This window comes from Gossypium hirsutum, chromosome A06 (genome assembly GCF_007990345.1).
Source record: "Gossypium hirsutum isolate 1008001.06 chromosome A06, Gossypium_hirsutum_v2.1, whole genome shotgun sequence".
In the NCBI taxonomy this organism is placed as follows: domain Eukaryota; kingdom Viridiplantae; phylum Streptophyta; class Magnoliopsida; order Malvales; family Malvaceae; genus Gossypium; species Gossypium hirsutum.
Window position 1 is genome coordinate 1,513,511 of NC_053429.1, and position 19,088 is coordinate 1,532,598.

The 19,088-nt window shown below is 28.7% G+C and overlaps 2 protein-coding genes across 2 annotated transcripts; one reads left to right on the forward strand and one right to left on the reverse strand.

Annotated features, from left to right (window-relative positions):
* The first annotated feature begins 8,870 nt into the window (after positions 1–8,870).
* Positions 8,871–12,187, forward strand: LOC107935613 (ent-kaurene oxidase, chloroplastic). The gene is made up of 7 exons (XM_016868239.2): positions 8,871–9,066; positions 9,168–9,328; positions 10,468–10,629; positions 10,706–11,098; positions 11,165–11,326; positions 11,397–11,591; positions 11,687–12,187. The coding sequence occupies exons 1-7, from the start codon at positions 8,943–8,945 to the stop codon at positions 11,996–11,998; spliced, it is 1,509 nt and encodes a 502-aa protein (XP_016723728.2). The 5' UTR covers positions 8,871–8,942; the 3' UTR covers positions 11,999–12,187.
* A 1,608-nt stretch (positions 12,188–13,795) lies between these two features.
* LOC107940301 (lysine histidine transporter-like 8) lies at positions 13,796–17,579 on the reverse strand. The gene is made up of 5 exons (XM_016873738.2): positions 17,142–17,579; positions 15,839–15,972; positions 15,322–15,749; positions 15,111–15,242; positions 13,796–14,510 (listed from the first exon to the last, which is right to left on the reverse strand). Exons 1-5 carry the CDS (start codon positions 17,519–17,521, stop codon positions 14,025–14,027), a joined length of 1,560 nt encoding a protein of 519 aa, XP_016729227.1. The 5' UTR covers positions 17,522–17,579; the 3' UTR covers positions 13,796–14,024.
* Between the last annotated feature and the right edge of the window lie 1,509 nt (positions 17,580–19,088).

A 19,088-nucleotide genomic window follows, 5' to 3' on the forward strand; every position in this document is an offset into this window, starting at 1 on the left:
CGAGAACTTCAAAGTTCAAACCACGTGACTAACCTCTGTCGTTGACCTTTGGTTCTTTGGAATATGGAAAATGAAACATTTCAACTGTTGATAATATACTATTGATGTGAGTTTAAATGTGTTTAAATATGTATTTTTTACGATTTAAAAGTTTAAGAGTTTATGAATGTAGGTATTGAACCAAATAATATATTTTTACGGTATCTTAATATTATTGATATTGTTTTTTTTGTAATAATTTGGAGGACGTGTTTAAACATTTAATGTAATTTACTTTAGGGATTAAAGGTTATAAGTATAGCAATAGAAATTTAAGTTATTAATTGGTATCTCATTTACTTTCATTTCTTAAGATTAAGATGATTTGACACTCAGGGTTGAAATCAGGAAAAAAAATTTAGAGGTTGAAATTAAATTGTAATTTTTACGATAGCAAAAATGTAATTTAATTATTTTAATAGTCTATATCTTTATAATTTTTAAAGAATTTAAAGGGCTTAAATGAAAAAATTTCATTTTAGGATGCCGAGTTTCACCCCTGTTGACACTCCTCTAGAAAAAAAACTATATAAAAAATATGATGTCGTCTAATATAGAATCTTATTATAATACGATCTATTTTAAACCTAGGGTTGTGGTTTAAAAATAAAAAAGAAAACATTGGAACCATTAGATGAAGCTATGTCAAGAATTCTAAATATGTACCCGTAATCTTGAATTTGTTCAATCAATTATCGAAAAAGAGAAAATATGTGTCTTCTCGTACAAAAACTCATTCTATTTCGCTCTCTCTTTATTTGATGTTAAAATTTATTGAATTAGTTGAAAAATAAACGCACGTTTTTTCGCAATTTTAATTTCAATCTTGTCCATGTTAAAATTTATTTAAAGTTGAAATATACATTTAATAATAGTAGAGATTTGTCATCAATCCATATACTTTAACAAAGCTTGAGATTTAATCCATTTATGTAAAGAGTTCATAATTAAGTCCTTTTTCTCATCAATTAACCATTGATTTATCTAATAGGATTTTCATAATTTCAAAAGTTACCCATTAGATTTGAAAGGTGAAATGAACCAAATCAACAATTTTTGAGCTACAAAAAATTTTGAAACTAACACATTAAAGTTTCCAACTTTAAAGTATTAAGCTTTTACTTTTCCTCTTTGTCAAAGGATTTTTCTTTATATTAATGACCTCGAAATTTTCAGTCATCTTTTTTTTTTCAATGCAATTAATTAAACCCTAAATCTATGTTAATCTCCAGCAAACATTTAACATTGAAGTTTGTTTGGCTTTTAATGATTTCTTTCTTTTTCTCAATGTTTTATCATCATTTCCAAAATCTAGATTCTTTTGTTTTCTTTTGTGGTAAAATTATTATAGAGGTCCCTATATTAAGAATTAAATTATATTTTATTTTTATAGAAAAATGTAAATTAGTCCCTATATATTAAATTAAAAAGCAAACTGGACCTTTCTGTGAAAAACTTCATCAATTTCTACTGGTAGAAACTGGTATGACTAATAAAATAATCAGACAGTTACACGTGGTGTGTCGCATGTACCTTATTTTGATGTACAGGGACTAATTTTTAACAGTAGAAATGGATAGAATTTTTTAACAGAAAGACTAATTTGCTTTCTGATCTAATGTACATGAACTAATTTACCATGTTTTTTTTTATAAATATATTTTTCACATGTATTTTTCGCGCACAAGATGTGCCATAATCTAGTATAATTTAATCCCTTTAGCCTATTTGTTTAATAAAAAAAATTACATTTTGACCTTTTTTAAAAGTTAAAAGTTTTCAATTAAGTCATTTTACTACAAATACTTTAGCTTGGCCCCAAAAAAGTTTTTAATTTCATATCAACTCCCAATCACACAATTCCTAATTTGAATGTATCTAATAATATAATCCCTCTTTAAAGTATTTAGACAAATATTTGAATAATGATATTAAAGTAGAAACAAAAGGAATATAGACAAGGAAAAAAGAAGAAAATAACAAAGAAACAAGCCAAAAAAAGGAAAAGAAGAAAAGAAACCGACCAATCGAAAATATAACTTGGTTTAAAATGGTTATAAATTGCTTTATGAGGGATCAAAGATAAATCATAATTTTTAGGGGGCAAAATGTAATTTTCCCATCATACTAATGTGTAATTTTTAAAAATTTAAAGGGGTTACAAGGTAATTTTACCATTTTAAGGGTCAAGGTCATTGCCTCCCTTGTCTACGCCTCTACTTCACTCCAGTTAGAAGTTGATATCATTTTGAGTTCAAGTTATTTTATGTTTAGATTAATTTGGTTCTAGATCAATTCGAGTTTGAGTTAAATGAAATAAGTAAATAAATATGTATATTTAAGTTCATATCGGGTTAACTCTAATTTACGTTCATATAAATTTGTTATATTATACATTGATAAAGATTTTACGTGGAAAATCATTATCAAGAAAATCACAGGTAGAGGATGAAAAATTTACTAATGTTGAAAAAACCACAATACAAAGGTTTTCGACTAAACACATTTTAAGGGTTAAACAACCTTGTTATAATCAATGTTTAATAGATGAAGTATAGTCTTATACAAATTCAACTTGTGCGGCATGGTTTGTTCGACCCTCGATCCTTCACCCTCACAAATCTCCTATTTCACCTCTCTATTTTATTTCTTTATCGAATGAGCTACACTTCAAAATTTTTAAGCCGAATCAAGATGAGATTCAGATCACAACTCTAACAAAATCAAATCAAAATTTTGTGTTAGATTCAAAATCTTGTATTATATTTATACTTTTTCAATGCTAGATAGAGGTGTATATGTTTAAAATTTGTAAGAAAATTAGCAATGGAGGGGTTGAAATTTTGTTTTAGTTGAATCACTTTCCCTATAATGTCCATTTCATATATGAATTTTTTAAATCTTTTAGGGCATAAAATTCATCAATATCCATGCCATTGGGGATGATGCTGAGGCTCTTTAAAGTTGTTTTCTTTAATTATCGAGATGAGCCAGACAGCCATGCAAATGTTGGTTGGTGCTGTCTTTTCCATTTCTTTCTTTATTACAACACTTACATTGCTATGTTTTTTTTTAATTTATTTTTTTATGTTTTGGCCATTTCCTTTTGCAAAATCATGATCTTACCAGCTCCAATTACCTTTCAAGAAAATGGCCAGAAAAAAAAAAAAAGAAATCCCAGAAACCTCGTAAAGATTAGCTATTGAATCTTGAGGTTTAAATTTTTTTAAATTTCAAAATTTAGTATATGGACAAATTGGATATGATATATTTAAGAAAATATAATTAAAATTTAAGAGTTTTATTTCTTTTCTTCTTTTAATACATAAGGAGGACGTCGGTTCGAGTACGTTGAAGCGCATTATGTTTCTATTTATGATTTGGGAAGGGACTATGGGTAGTTTTAGACATTATGTCAAAAAGAGCTGATATGATTAGAACCTATAATAAATGAAATTATTAAAAAATCTAAATTGTTCATATGATCTATACAAACATATTTAAAATTTAATTCATGTATTTTAAACAAGTTTTGTAAGTAAATTTGTTCCTAAACTATATCTCAATTTTCATAGTATTTTTTTTGGGTAAACTACATCATAACTATGGGTCATTTTCTTTTTTGGTCATCTAACTATGAACCATAGTGCAATCAACGGAAATTGAAAAAAAAACCAGTCTTGATTAGTTGAGTGGCTAATTTAAAAAAAGCATAACTATGACAAAAAAAGAAACAAATCCATAGTTAGGTGACCAATTTAAAAAATTCATAGTTGGATGAAAAAACAAAAGGCTCATAGTTTGGTGACTTGTGATATAGTTTACCATTTATGGAGGAGTCAGTAATAATCCTAAACATCAATTTTATCCATTTTATCAAAAAAAAAGTATTTGGCATCCAATAAGAATGGTAACATTTGTCATATTCTTATTAGTTGATATCACGATAAAATAGGAGAAATTAATAATTTAGGACGATTTTGACAAAAAAAAACTTTAAAAAACCATTTTGTGAATTAGGGTATAGTTTGATAGCACCAATTTACAAATAAAACTTTTTAAATATGTTATGTTATATTCGAACTAGTATTTAAGTTTCAAATTAATAGTTAGATCGATAGAAAAACAATATTAATATGATATAAATACTTTAGAAAATCGAATAATGTGTTATAAAGTTAGACTATTTTAACCTTAAATAGGATGATAACGTGTTTCAACGCACTCAAATTCACGCTCTTCTGCACTGGTAATAATATCAATATTAATCGAATTAAGACACAATCGACAACAATAACGATGGGAAATGAATAAAGGTTGAATCCACGCTTAACCCTTCAATTTAATATGATTTTCCCTTCTGATTTTGTCTGTCAATTAAACATATGATATAATTAAACCCTTGAATTTAATAAACAATGGAAGAAATAAAGACAGGAAAAAGGACATAATTGATGCGTTGAAGAAACCAATTATTGAGACAAATTTTGATCATAGTTGGAACCCTCTGTTATCTTCTACACTTCATTATTATAATCATATGATTCTTCTTCTTGATCCATTTTAATTACAAAATATTGTTTATTTCAAAAAAAAATTACAAAATATTGGGACATGTTGCTTTGGATAGTGGGTCACTTTTCTTTATTTTTAATTTTCATTATTTAAATAATAAAAAAAAAACCTACAAATCTCAGTGTTCTTAAGAAACAAAGTTCCAGGATTCAGACAAAACAACAACTTGCAATGAGAAACAGAGAAGAAAACAAAACCAAAAAAATGGTAGAAACGAAAAAAGTATAAAATAATGTTAACTGGTCAGAAAATTTCCCAATATCAAAGGGTCCGAAAGACAAAAAGTGAAAATTCCAATGTACCAAAAGAAAATTAAAAAAAAAAAGGAAAAAATGCTTGGGTTTTTCAGAACTGAAAATTTCTTATTTGTATGCTTTAGATAAATTTGCATGCAATATAACTTCTTAACAACATAATACTCTCAACCGTTAGATCAAAAAGTAAATAAAATTCATTCCGTCTGTTATCGATGATGTCATGTTTGAAATTTTCTTTGAACCTTTTAACGTTTGAACTAGTTGTTGTCTGAAATCCCTAAAATGGCAGTAATATACAAGTTTAAGATTTAAGATTAGAACTGGTGAAGTATCGAGAAATTAATAAAAAAAAACTTACTTGCTGATTATTTTGAATTGGGCTTATTCTAAATTTAGATTATTCCGGTTTTTAATTATTTTTATATTTGAGTTAAATAAATCTAAATAATTATTTTTTATGATCAAATTAAATTGAATTAAATTTAAATCCATCACATCGTATTTTCGAGTTGAGCCAAATTTTAGTAGAGCTAAAACTATAGCTGTATTTCTATTTCCTCTAGACTCTGAATCCAAATTGTTTGGGCTACATTCAAGGAAATAAACAAACAAGCCGAACCCAATCTATTGAATGCCTTAGCCACAAGCCCTGAGCCTATGTGCTTGGGCCTCATCCAATTCAATCACCCAATAACTTTCCATAAATAAAAAAAGCCCCAACATAAATTTAAACCCTTAATGTTTACATATTTTGTTAGTTTGGTCTTTATTTTTTAATTAAATTTGACCTCAATCTTTTAAAAAGAATCGATTTTGACCATCATCCTTTCAAAACGAGTCATATTGACAAAAATACTAACTATAATATTAATTTTTTACATATGGCAACTAACATGACAATTCACGTGTACTTTATGTTTTTTTTATAAACTTTATTTTTATTTTTAAATCATTTGTTGATGTGGCTATTATTATGTTAGCATGAATTATACGTGGACTTCCGTGCAGGTTGCCATGTTAACATCATTAAAAAAATAATATTTTAATCAACATTTTCGTTAAAAGAAAGTAATTTGACTTTTTTTTAAAACGTTGATGACTAAATTTATTTCTAAGAAAGAATAAAGGTCAAATTGACCCCCCCCCAAAAAAAGAAGTAAACATTAAATACTAAATTTATCATTATGCAAAAATAAAAATAAAAAATTAATATCTATATTTATATAAATTATCTTGTTAAATTGGTGCCGCTAGTCAACTCATCACTAACTCGATTAGTAAATTACTTAAAAGCCCTCTTTTAATAAATAATTGAATATAATTAATCCATACTTATATAAACAGGTTGAACCAGACTAAAAAACCTATTTAAACTAATTAAATTGATTTTCTCTATTTTTAAATTTTTATGATATGTTAATTATTTATTTAATCGAACATAGTTTATTACTCTTTTAAGTCCTAATTTATATACTTGTTATATACTTCTATATCATTAATTACTATAATTTTTTATTGGTGAATGTATCGAAAAGGCCTCTCAATTATAAAGACTAAATTAAATTAATCTCTCTATTATTATATGGATCAATTTAGTTCTTATACTGTTAAAAAGAATCAACTAGAGCTGAATTGAATAGGGTTAACATTTACTATTTTAAAATATATCATTTACTACATAACGGAGTTAACATTTTTAAAGTTTTTATTGCTCTATAAATAAAATTTTTTGTTTGAAATCAAACTGCAATTGAAAAGAATAATTTTCAATACATGTTTTATACAATAAATATTAATTTTATTACAATTTAGATTTATTTAATTCTTTTTAACAGTATATGGATTAATACTACGATTTAGATTTATTTGATTCTTTTTAACAATATATGGATTAAATCGATTTATTTAATAAATAAAGAAACTAATTTAATTGAATCCCCATAATATAAGGACCTCCCAAATACTTTAACCACCTTTCATTTATTAAAATCTTAAAACAATAAACCAATTTTGTTTAATAAAAACAGTGACATCAATACATTAGTATAGGAATAATTATGAATTCCATCAATTTTTATCTTTTACGAAAATTGAAAAATTAAAGTTCGAGCTTAATTCATTTTTTAAATTTTATATTTTTGTCTGAATCCTCTCATGTTATGAGTAAATAACTTTATCAATGAACAAATCAAGCACTATATAACCAACTAGCATCACCTTTATAAGGATGAAAACACCAGTTTAAACTTCGAAAAATATATTTGTTGAGGAAACTTTACGTTGATGGTTTTAGACTCGATAAAAATTAATCTCAAATCCAAAATTACCCAAAGATTCCCTAAATTAAGAAAATTGTATATTTTATTCATTTGATTACTTCCCAATGACAAAATTCCAGTCACAAGATATATAAAGCATCTAACTATATATAAGATTCCAAAATTTTCCTAGCATCCAATTTGTCACTATATGTATATACATATGAAGAGTATCTATGGGTATCATCATGGTGAGACATGTCCAGACAGAAAATGTTGGTGTGCATTTGGGATAATGAATAATATACTAATTACAGATTCAGTCCCTGACATTTTTTGTTATTTATGAGATTAGGTTCATACTTGAAGCATTTAGCATGCTCATTTAGGTTCATGCCATTAATTAATTTATTTAGACCATTAATTAAGTTATATTTGCTCAAAATAGTAAAATACTAAATTTGGATAAATTTCATTAATTATTTAGAATGATAAATAAGGGAAAAAATAATTTATTGATTTAATATTTTAAAACTATATTTACAATTTTAAATGATAATAAATTCAATGTTGTTATTAAATTTGTATAAACAAAATTATAATTTTAATTAATTCAGACAGCAAGGCAAAGTTTAGGGGAAAAAAAAATTAGAAAATGCTTTTAATATTATTAATATCTTAGCCATAATCACCATATTCTTTCTAATTTAGATTCTAATTGGTACTCTAATTTGAAAATTTTCCAATTGAGTCCTTTAATTATTAATATCATACCAATTATGCTATTTTTTAACCTAATATATAGTTCAGATATTAAATGTTAGCTCAAATATGACATGTAGCGTACTTAAAAAACACATTAATCAAATTTTATACGCCTCTATACTTATCATATGTACAAATTGGATCTAAGGCGTTAAAAAAATAGCTCTAATCTATTTTGTACTAAATTTAAGCCTTTTTTTGAGTTAATGTTAGCCGAGAAATAATCAAAAGATCAATTCCTTTATAATGTAATAAATATAATTATGAGCGTCTTTTTGTCTTTTACATTTTATATAAAGTCTATGAAAATCAAGTTTTTCCCAAAATATATAGATTTGAACAATTTAACACTTGAACGGATGATTAAACTGACAGAAAGACTTAATTACTACTTTGAAAAATCAATTACTTTTTCTTTTCTTTTCTTTTTTCAGATTCAAGATTAATTTAAAACCCAAATCATAACTTCAAGGATGCTTGATGCAATTAACTCTAATCTTTCCCCAACTTTCATATATATTCCATATAACTATCAAAAAAATCACCATGGAGACCTTTGTAATATAAGTCGAATTATATTTTGCTCCATCTACTAAAAAGTAAACTAATTAGTCTTTGTACATCAGATAAAAAAGTAAATTGATCTTTTTGTTAAAAACTTCATCTATTTTTACTATTAAAAATCGATTCATTTATGTCAGTATGACGTGCACATAACACACTATGTGTAACTATTTAATTATTCTATCAATCGGTCAATTTTTAACAATAAAAATAAATAAATTTTTTAATAAAAATGATCAATTTGTTCTTTTATTTAAAGTACATAAATTAATTTACTTATTTTTTAATTAAATCAGCAAAATACTATTTACTAGCAACTTTCTTAAAAAGGGTAAAAAAAACATTTTTTGTTTATATTTCTTAAACAAATATTAAAATAAAAAAAAAACAAAAAAGCCTGTGAAGTTGTCCATTTCTATAAAGTTCACCACCACGACTGGTTTCATCAATACTCATCAATACTCAGTACTTTAAACTAACTATTATGCTGCCTTCTCTCAACTCAGTCGCCGTCGCCGCCGTACCTTTCTTCATCTTCTTCCTTTTCCTTAAAAGGTTCCTTCCTTCCGGTCGAAAAATGGGATCCAACACCCTCCCAACCGTCCCTGGTATATATATACATACAGACCCTATATATATTATTGAACCCTCAAATTTTTTTTTAAAAAAATAAACTCTTGCTGGGATTGTTGTTTTGTTGTTGTTGCAGAGGTGCCAGGGTTGCCGATCATCGGAAACTTGCTGCAGTTGAAAGAGAAGAAGCCTCACAAGACGTTTACGAAATGGGCAGAGACACATGGACCGGTTTATTCTATCAGAACTGGAGCTTCGACCGTTATCGTCATCAATTCGCCGGAGACGGCCAAAGAGGTTCGCACTTTTATCTTCTTCCTTACTGTGCTTTTAATCTTTGGGTTCCTTGAATATTTTGATCAAGGTTGGTTTAGTTTCTAATTCCAATTTTTTCAATTATTTATAAGTTTAGATTTGTGTTTGAGTCATTCGAGAGTCGAGTTGTCTGAGTTGGATTATTTAGTGCTTTTCATTCTAGTGTTAAATTAATTCGAGTTTAGATAATTTTGACTTTGATTTATTTAAAGTTTAGATTGTTTTATACTTAACTTATTTTAGATTCAAATTATTTTTAAAATTTGAGTTATTAATTTTTTATTTAAATTAAATTGGGTTTCACAACTTTTTTTAAGATATTTGGACCAAAATTTATTTTGATTTCGTATTTGAGTATTTCAGATTTGTAGGGTTTAATTTGGTTTTGTATCATTTGAGTTTGCCAATTAAAAAATTTTCAAGTTAGATTATCTAGTGATTTTCATTCTAATTCGACAATTGGATTGAATTTTTCAAAGTTCAAATTGTTTCATACTCAAATCATTTCAAATTGAGTTCGAGTTGAGTCTTTATTTAAATGAATTAAATTAAAATATTGAAAATAATTAAAACCAGCAATTTTATGGTAATATTTAAAAAAAAAAAGACAACACATTTTATGACAGCATGTAATTCCTCCTAATCAAATAAAAACTCAAAATGATTTGATATTAAAATACTCAAATTCAATTAAGTCTTAGTTCAATTGGTATTGTATTGTTGTCAGGACAGGAGATCGTGAGTTTGAGTGCCAAGAAGCGCATTATTCCAAAAAAATTCCAAAAGAAAAATTACATACAATCTTTCACAATTGATTTTAAAAAGTTACATTTTACTCTCTCTACTCAAAAAATCGATAAGTTAATCTCTATACATTAAATCAAAAAACAAATTGACATTTCCGTTAAAAATGTTCAATTTTTTAATAAAGAAGGTAAAATATAATTTGACTCTTTTTTCTCATTTAAGTAAATGGAAAATACTTTTTTATTTCCAAAATTAACTAATTTTCCCGAGTCCAATGTAACGAGGGTCTATAATTTTATGCATTATTATAAATAAAGTTTGATTTTAAATTTTTCTGACTTATCATTTGATTTACTAATATTCGTCCCTTACAGGCCATGGTGACCAGATTTTCATCCATTTCAACAAGAAAGCTATCAAATGCCTTGAAGATCCTCACATTCGATAAATGTATGGTCGCGACAAGCGACTACGACGAGTTTCACAAGCTCGCTAAACGTTGTTTACTAACAAATACTTTGGGTTCAAACGCTCAGGTTTACTCGAATTTCTCGTTTTTGTTTTTGTTTTCGATTGCCATTATTGTTTTTTTACTCTTCGGTATTACCTTAGAGACGACACCGTCACCACCGAGAAACCATGATCGAGAACATATATAGCAAATTGCACGATTCGTTGAAGAAAGATCCTATAAGACCTATCAACTTTAGGGAAGTATTCGAGTCCGAACTTTTCGGATTAGCGATGAAACAAGCTTTAGGTAAAGACGTGGAGTCGATTTACGTTGAGGAGATCGGTACGTTGTCGAGGAAAGAGATACATAAAGTTTTGGTCATGGACATGATGGAAGGCGCTATCGACATAGATTGGCGTGATTTCTTCCCATACTTGAGATGGATTCCGAACAAAAGTTTCGAAATGAATATCCAACGAAAACATTTCCGAAGGATGGCATTAATGAATGCTTTAATCAAAGACCAAATGAAACGAATCGATGCAGGGGAGGTAATTACGATTTCCTTTACCATGTTCAAATTCGAGATTTAATCTCTAATACCAACTATGATCCAGGAAGTGAATTGTTACCTTGATTACTTATTATCCGAAGCAAAGACACTTACAATGGACCATTTAGCGATGTTGTTGTGGGAGACAATTATCGAAACAGCGGATACGACTTTAGTCACAACAGAATGGGCAATATATCAACTTGCAAAAGATACGACCCGACAGGTTCGTTTTTCATCACTTTATACTAATCCGCTCAATCTCTGATTCCGAAATTTTCTCGTATCTTAAATAGGACCGTCTTTATCACGAACTCCAAAAAGTATGCAGTTCCAACAAGGTTAAAGAAGAAAACTTCTCACAAATCCGATACTTGGATGCCGTTTTTCATGAAACTCTTCGGAAACATAGTCCGGCGCCGTTAGTTCCGTTACGATACGTGCATGAAGACACACAAATTGGAGGGTATCATATACCATCAGGAAGTGAGGTTAGTTTCTTTTTTGCCTCTTTAAACTCGCCAGTCAGCCATATGGCGGTGAATTTATTCCCGGACCTTGCTATTAACATACATTTTTTGAACAGATTGCTGTTAACATCTATGGTTGTAACATGGACAAGAACTATTGGGAAAACCCCGAAGAATGGAACCCGGAAAGGTTCCTCGACGAGAAATACGACCCATTGGATTTGCAAAAGACAATGGCGTTCGGAGCTGGGAAAAGGGCGTGTGCCGGTTCACTTCAAGCAATGTTGCTAGCTTGTGGTGCAATAGGTAGATTGGTGCAGGAATTTGAGTGGCAACTGAAAGATGGCGAAGAGGAGAAAGTCGACACCGTCGGCCTTACCTCACAGAAACTGCATCCATTGCATGCTGTCTTGAAACCAAGAAACTAGAAACTATGAATGTTAGATCTCTTACAGGCTTTGAACATTGCAGTGGAACAATTAGAACTTGAGCTATATGTATAGATAAATATGAAAGTCTATACAGGTTTGCTTTGATGCATCATCATTGGATTATGGGGTTGCAATCACTGCTAGAATTGAAATCAAATTTACAGAAAAAATAATGCATTCATTTTAGTTTTTTGGGCTCTAATGTTTTAGTTCTAATTATTTAATTAGGAGACTAAATCAATTGAAATGGCTTTTAATATTGTTAAAGTTTTTTTTATTATTTATTTAAATGAATAATTTGAACCGAACATACCGAGGAATTGATGGTCTAACCGATTCAAGTATATAAATATTTTTTAAAATAAAATTTTAAAAAATTAAATAGATAATAATTGGATTTGAATAATTGATATTTAATAATTAATATCTGAATTGGCTTTGAATTTTGTTGCAGATGGTAATTAGAATATCTTAATTTGAATACTATCTTATATGCAAAAAGAAACAAGTTGGATGTCCACAAACATCTGAATTTGCATTATCCATTGCCATCTCTAAATTCGACCCACTTAATTTTAATAATTTGAAGCAATCCAAACTCAAAAAATGATTTTAATTTGAAATAATTAAATTTAAAATGATTTAAACTCGAATTGATTTGAATAAATAATTTGAAATAACCCGAACTCAAATATCAAAATTGAATAAAAAATTGAATGAAAAAAATCCAAAATTATCTGAACTCAAAACAATGCAACTGGCAAGTATGAATAACCCAAACCTCGAATAATTTAAACCTAAATAACTTTGACCTAAAAAAACTTCAATTGAAATTGACTCGAACCCAAAATCAAAATGATTTGAACTTAAAAGATCTAATCTAAAAATAATTTGAGCTTGGAACAATCCAAAACCAAAACTGACACTAAACCTAAATAATCTATACTCACAATTTCTAAAAAAGGCATAATAATAAGTTTAGCCCTTAACATTTATATCTTTTGTTAATTTTTTAATTAAATCATTAACATTTTAAAAAGAGTCAGATCGATATTTTTAACGAAAATATTAACTAAAACATTAATTTTTAAAGATGGTATGGAAACCCCGTGTAGCAATCTATATATACTTTATGTTAATATGATATTATTTGTCTTATATACCACATTAACAAATAATATAAAAATATTAAAAATATTAAAAAACAAACATGAAATACATGTGAATTATAATACGAACTGCCGTACCTTTAAAATTTTAAATTATATTTTCAATAAAAATAATAATAATTTGACTTTTTTAAAATATTTATGAGAAAATCAAGTTTATGAAAAACTTTAACATGCCTTTTTTTCAAGTTAAAACATGCCTTAAATCATTGATGCAACTTTTTCAAGTAGATTCATCATTTTCCATCATCTATAATGTGATCATACATAAGAACGGTACCAGGACAGTCACAATGAAACACTACTGACCACGCATGTCTGTTGCATGCGCATTCTAACATGTTACCCGCAGTTTACGGGTCTATTAACCTCATAAAAATGACATACTTTCATGCGGCTCTTGTATTAAAATTAAATTATATTTTATTTCTTTTATTTAATAAAAATAAATTGATTTTTACATATTAAAATAAAAAGTAAATCGATTATTTTATTAAAAATTTTATTCATTTTTATCGTTAAAAATTAAGAGTTATTGTTTTATTATTCTCTTAATTATGCTTTTAATTGTACAAAGAAACAAAATTTTTAACAAAAAAATAAATTTACTCTTTAACCTAATGTACGAGATTAATTTTCTCATTGCATTTAACCATACAACATTCTACATTTATCTGATTTAATGAAAAAAGGAATGCATATATTGTATATATAAAATAAACCCAACTCAATACTTTACACAGAATTCTAAGACACTTGAAAAATATTACACCCTCAACAACATTAATTTCAAACATCCAAACATTCAAAACATGTTTCTTGACAAACAAGCAAACATCCAAAAAGACTGTTTTTTAATTAGGTTTGAAGAATTTCAGTTTAAGACCATCATTCACTATGCTCCAAAGACCACCTATGGAGAAAGCTAAGCTAAAAGTAATACCAAGCCAACCAAGTATCCAATTGAAATACCAATTGAAGCTATATTTAGTCGGTCTTTTTATTAGAACCCACATGAAACACGGGTACGCGAACGTAACCGGGAGCGTTAGTCCTCCTAATAGTCCGGCCAGACTCGAAAGGAACGGCAATGCTACTCCTATGAAGAAGTTGACGAATCCGTAGAAAACTCGAAAACCGGACCGAACCCAGATTGAACAAGGGCGATTTGTACGACTTGTGTATCCAGCTTCGAAGCTATCGAAAACCGGCATTGAATATATTTGGAAACTGCTTAGACAATTGAATACTACTAGGAGGAAAGCTAGCGCGAGAAGACCTCTTGGAATGTCGTGACTGTGGAATCCATAAAGTGCGTTTAAAATCCCTCCCGATGGCATCTGAACCGACATACAGAATGGCGTTACCTCGAGGTACCGAAAAAAAGATAAACTATACTAGGTGGTCATCCAATTAGTAGTAAATTTTTTTTTTATCACCCGATTACGAAAAGTTACAAAATGGTCATCTACAATTAAAGCTAAGGATGATAGCTTTTAAAATTGACATAATAGCAATTTTAACCTTCAATGTTTATAAATAGTGTCAATTTAGTCTTGATTCTAAAAAGAATTTTAACCCTCAACATTTACACATTGTGCAATTTGATTTTTTTTGCAATTTTACTTTTCTTTAAAAACAAATTTATTAGCTAAATTTTATTGAAAATATACAAAATAGAAAAACCCAAAAATTCAAGATCATATAATTTTTATTTTTTTCTTATTCTTTTAAAACTAACCGTCAATATCACAAAGAAAAATAAAACTAAAAAAAAAAGACCAAATTAAATAACGTGTAAATGTTAAGAGTTAATTTTTTTATAGATTCAAGACTAAATTGATATAATTTATAAATATTGAGGGTTAAAGTTGCTATCATGTCAATTTAAAAACTACTACTTTTTATAGTTGAATGAAAAATCCTATTTAGTTACTTACAAGGTTACCGTAAGCCCAAAAACCTCCAATGGCAACAGGGAAAAGGCACATTGCAATGAAGAAATAAGCAACCTTGGCTCCAATCCACATCGGAACATGAGCCGGATGTTTAAACGTCGATGGCATTGTTGCCTGAAACGATACCGAAAACATGTTGAACACAAAGAACTATGGGTAAAAAGTAAAAACAAGTGACACATTGTGCATATACCTGAATCTCTAAGACTAAGTTATGGCCACGGAATGCAAACGCTACGATTCCAAGCGCATTCATTACCGAGAAGAAAGCAGCGGCAGAAGATGGAAACGAGAGAGGTTCATAAGAGATCGTTGGCGGCCTTTCTTGGCTAACAGAAAGCACCCAAACCATAGTCGAATACGTAATAGCAGTCACGGCTCCGACTAAAGAAAGACCCGCGATTGAATTAAGATTAGGTAGTTGAGACAAGACAATGCACAACGAAGTGAACACCAAATACCACTCCACCGTCGTTAAAGGATTCGACGTACAAAGTGGCCCGCAAACGATTTGAAAGAACAGTTTCATAGTTTCCCCTCCAATTAAAATCAAAGCTGTTGCAGTTCCTGCCGATAAATAAACCGTTGGGAATAAAGCAAGCCAAACACCTAACCTTTCTCCTACAACAAAAAGAACATTACACATTACATCCGTGTCCAAGTAACATAACAACATTAAAGACATGTTTTTTTAAGCTTAATGTTCTTACCAAAAGCTGCTTGTGCAAGCTCAACATATCTATTGTACCTCTTTCCTGGTACAGCTTCATGTAATTGAACTAGAATCCATAAAGTGTAAAGTTGCCAACAATATGCTATGGTTAAAGCCAATATACCCCAACTCCTATACAAACAAAACAAATCAAGTTGCTGTTACAATTATTACATATCTGCAATATATTGGACAAGGGAAGAATCTCTGTTCCCTCGAAAAAGAATCCAATGAAAATTAATTTCAGTCCAACCCACAACAATGGCAGGACAGCATAGTTTATTTTTTTTGCAACAATGCTTATCAGCTGATATGATGATGTACAAAATCATGAGCAATGGAACATCATGGATCATAATAATGAACCAGGAAAAAGCAACACAACTAGTAATAATAAAAAATGAAGCGCCTTGCAGGCCCCTACCCCACAGCTTAATCACGCAAAAAGAACCAGAAAAAATAAGTGGACCATATATTTTTTAAGGGTTAAATCACTGTTTGGAGACTAAATTTAGAAAAAAAAACTCACATTAGGATCTGATTTTTTTTCCTACAACTTAATCTTTGAACCCTTGAACCGTAATTATTATCATATTAGGACTTAAATTAGGTCCTCACATTAGAACTTAAATTTTTTTATCCAAATTAGTCCCTGAATTTAGCGTTTACTCTCATATTAGAGCTTGAATTTGACAATTACTCTCACGTTAAAGCTTAAACTTTTAGGTTTTCAAGGAGTTAAATTGGATAAAAAATGTTAAATCGAAAACAATTGTTAAATTCAAAAATTAACTTATACCAGTGAAACAATTGCTAAGTTCAATGACTATCTTAGATAAAATAAAAAAATTAAGCCCTAATATGGAAACAATTACTAAGTACATGGAATAACTTGAACAGAAAAGAAAGTGATTAACCCTTTCCTTAATCTTCCGTGCTCAATTCCTCTCCCAACAATATCGTTTAACATGTGCTGTCTACTTTGGAATGCAACGTGAATTAACACTAAACCGGACCACTAGATCTTATCCTCTACGTTAATGCTACTTTCAATTCAAATCTATGATAAACTATAGAAAAGATAATAATAAAGGATAACTTACGACCACCCCTCAATCCCACATAAACATTTAGTTAAATACAAGAGATTCCAAAGCAGAAAAAGAGTGACAGATATTAATGCAAGAAATAGAGATAAACAAGCAAGAAACATAGATGAAAAAATCCTATAACATCGCCATTGTCATTGCCATTGCCAGTATATATAATCTTAAAGCAAAAATGTTTAAAGATATTGATACCATCCCAAAAACGCAAAAGCAACAGGCAAAACCAGAGCTTGAAACCCAACACCAGCATTTAGATTATGAAACGCAGCATAATGAGCATTCCCATTACGAGATTCGGTAATAGGAAGCCAAGCATCTTGTGGGTTAAGCTTAGTAAGGTGACCCACTTCTTCTAAATAACCTTTCATGTTGATTAAAACCCTTTTCATCGGCGTTCCGATTGGACTTAAAAACCTTGGTGAAATAAACGACGTCGGTGTCCATGCCGATGATTTCGTCTCTTTTGAAGCTGGTCGCGGTGACCTTTGACCTGACGGCGTTTGTATCTCCGGCGTAGATACACGTGGTGTCGCCGGAATCGATATTAACTCCGTTTCCGGTCTCTCTTCCATGACTGTGAGTGACAAGGTGAAGTGGGGGAGGTGGTGTTTTGTTCGTCGGATTTTTATAGTACGTGAAATAAAATTGGCTAAAAATGAAAACAAAAGGGAATAATTATTTTTAATCATGGCCGTTGATCGACAATGATGATAATGAACGGTTGTGATGTAGTTTTTGTATAAAATCTAGGTGATAAATGGAATCATATGGTGGTGCTGGAGTGTATGACTTTGACTGATGGGTTGACTGCAAGTAACATGATAATTAAATATTAATTTATTTTGAGGTTAAATAAATTTTCGTAAATTTAAAAATTAATTAATTTTTTTTATTTTTCGAAATTTAATTTTTGTTATATTTTAGATATCAAAATTTTTATTTAATTATTAATAGTATTTAAATTATTTTGTTAAATTTAATTTTATTAGGCATATATTTTTTAGTTGAATTGCTATTAAGTGATTATTTTTTATTATTTTCAAGTGTCATCAACCAATTTAACAAAAAGAAAATTAACAGAATTAACAATTGCATTTAAAATATTAAAATTTAATATTAAATTTTGAAAAATAAAAATATATAAATTAAATTATAAATTTATGAAAAGTATAGGTACCTATAGAAAAATATTATAGGGTCCAATGGTGTTTGTACCCGCGTATTGCGGTTGTGGTGGGACAGGGAAGAATCACGCGATGTCGGGGCGCGTTACAGAAGAAAGTAACTTTGTCTTAAAACTTTGAGGCAACTAAGTCTAGGCGTGAAATTCTATTGGTTAAATTCTGCTATCAGACCCTGTATTTTGTGAAAATTGTGGATTCAGTACCTGCATTTTAATTTGATCAATTTTAGTAACTCAATGGTAACAACTAAATTTGTTTGGTTAAATCATGTTATTAGTCCTGTATTATGCGTAAAGTTATAGATTTAATCTACATTCACCAATTAGATTATCCTTAATGGCTATATTTTTTGAATTTTAAAATTTTAGTCTTAATGCAAACGTCAGTCCTTAAATCTATTAACTGATTTTTTATGAGTAATATATATGAAACTAACAAATTGACTTAGCATTACACATATAATAATATATTTGACAGATCAAATTTTAACAAAAACAGCATTTAGCTTAATGATTTAATAGTTATCATTTGCTTAGGACTAAAATTTTCAAATTCTAAAAGTACAGGACTGAAAATGATCAAATTAAAGTATAGATATTAAATCTATAATTTATACAAAATACAGGGTCTAATAACAGAATTTGACCAATTCTATATTGGGTAGCACTGTCGCAGCCTTTTTTAAGTTCACAAGTTGTAAGCAAACGACACTGTATGTTTTAACTAAGATACAAATTCACTTGTCCTAAAATCATTTTCAGTTTTAACTAACAAAATCCCTGTCTTTTGCTTAATTTACTACGCTCATTTTCCCCACGTCTTATTCCAAAATATTTTTTTATTATTTAAATTAATTTAAATAAAATTGTTTAAGTCCGACCTAAGTCGTATCTAGTCTATTGAATCAATACTTGAAATTTTGAATATCAAATCCAAATCCCTTCATATGTAATAT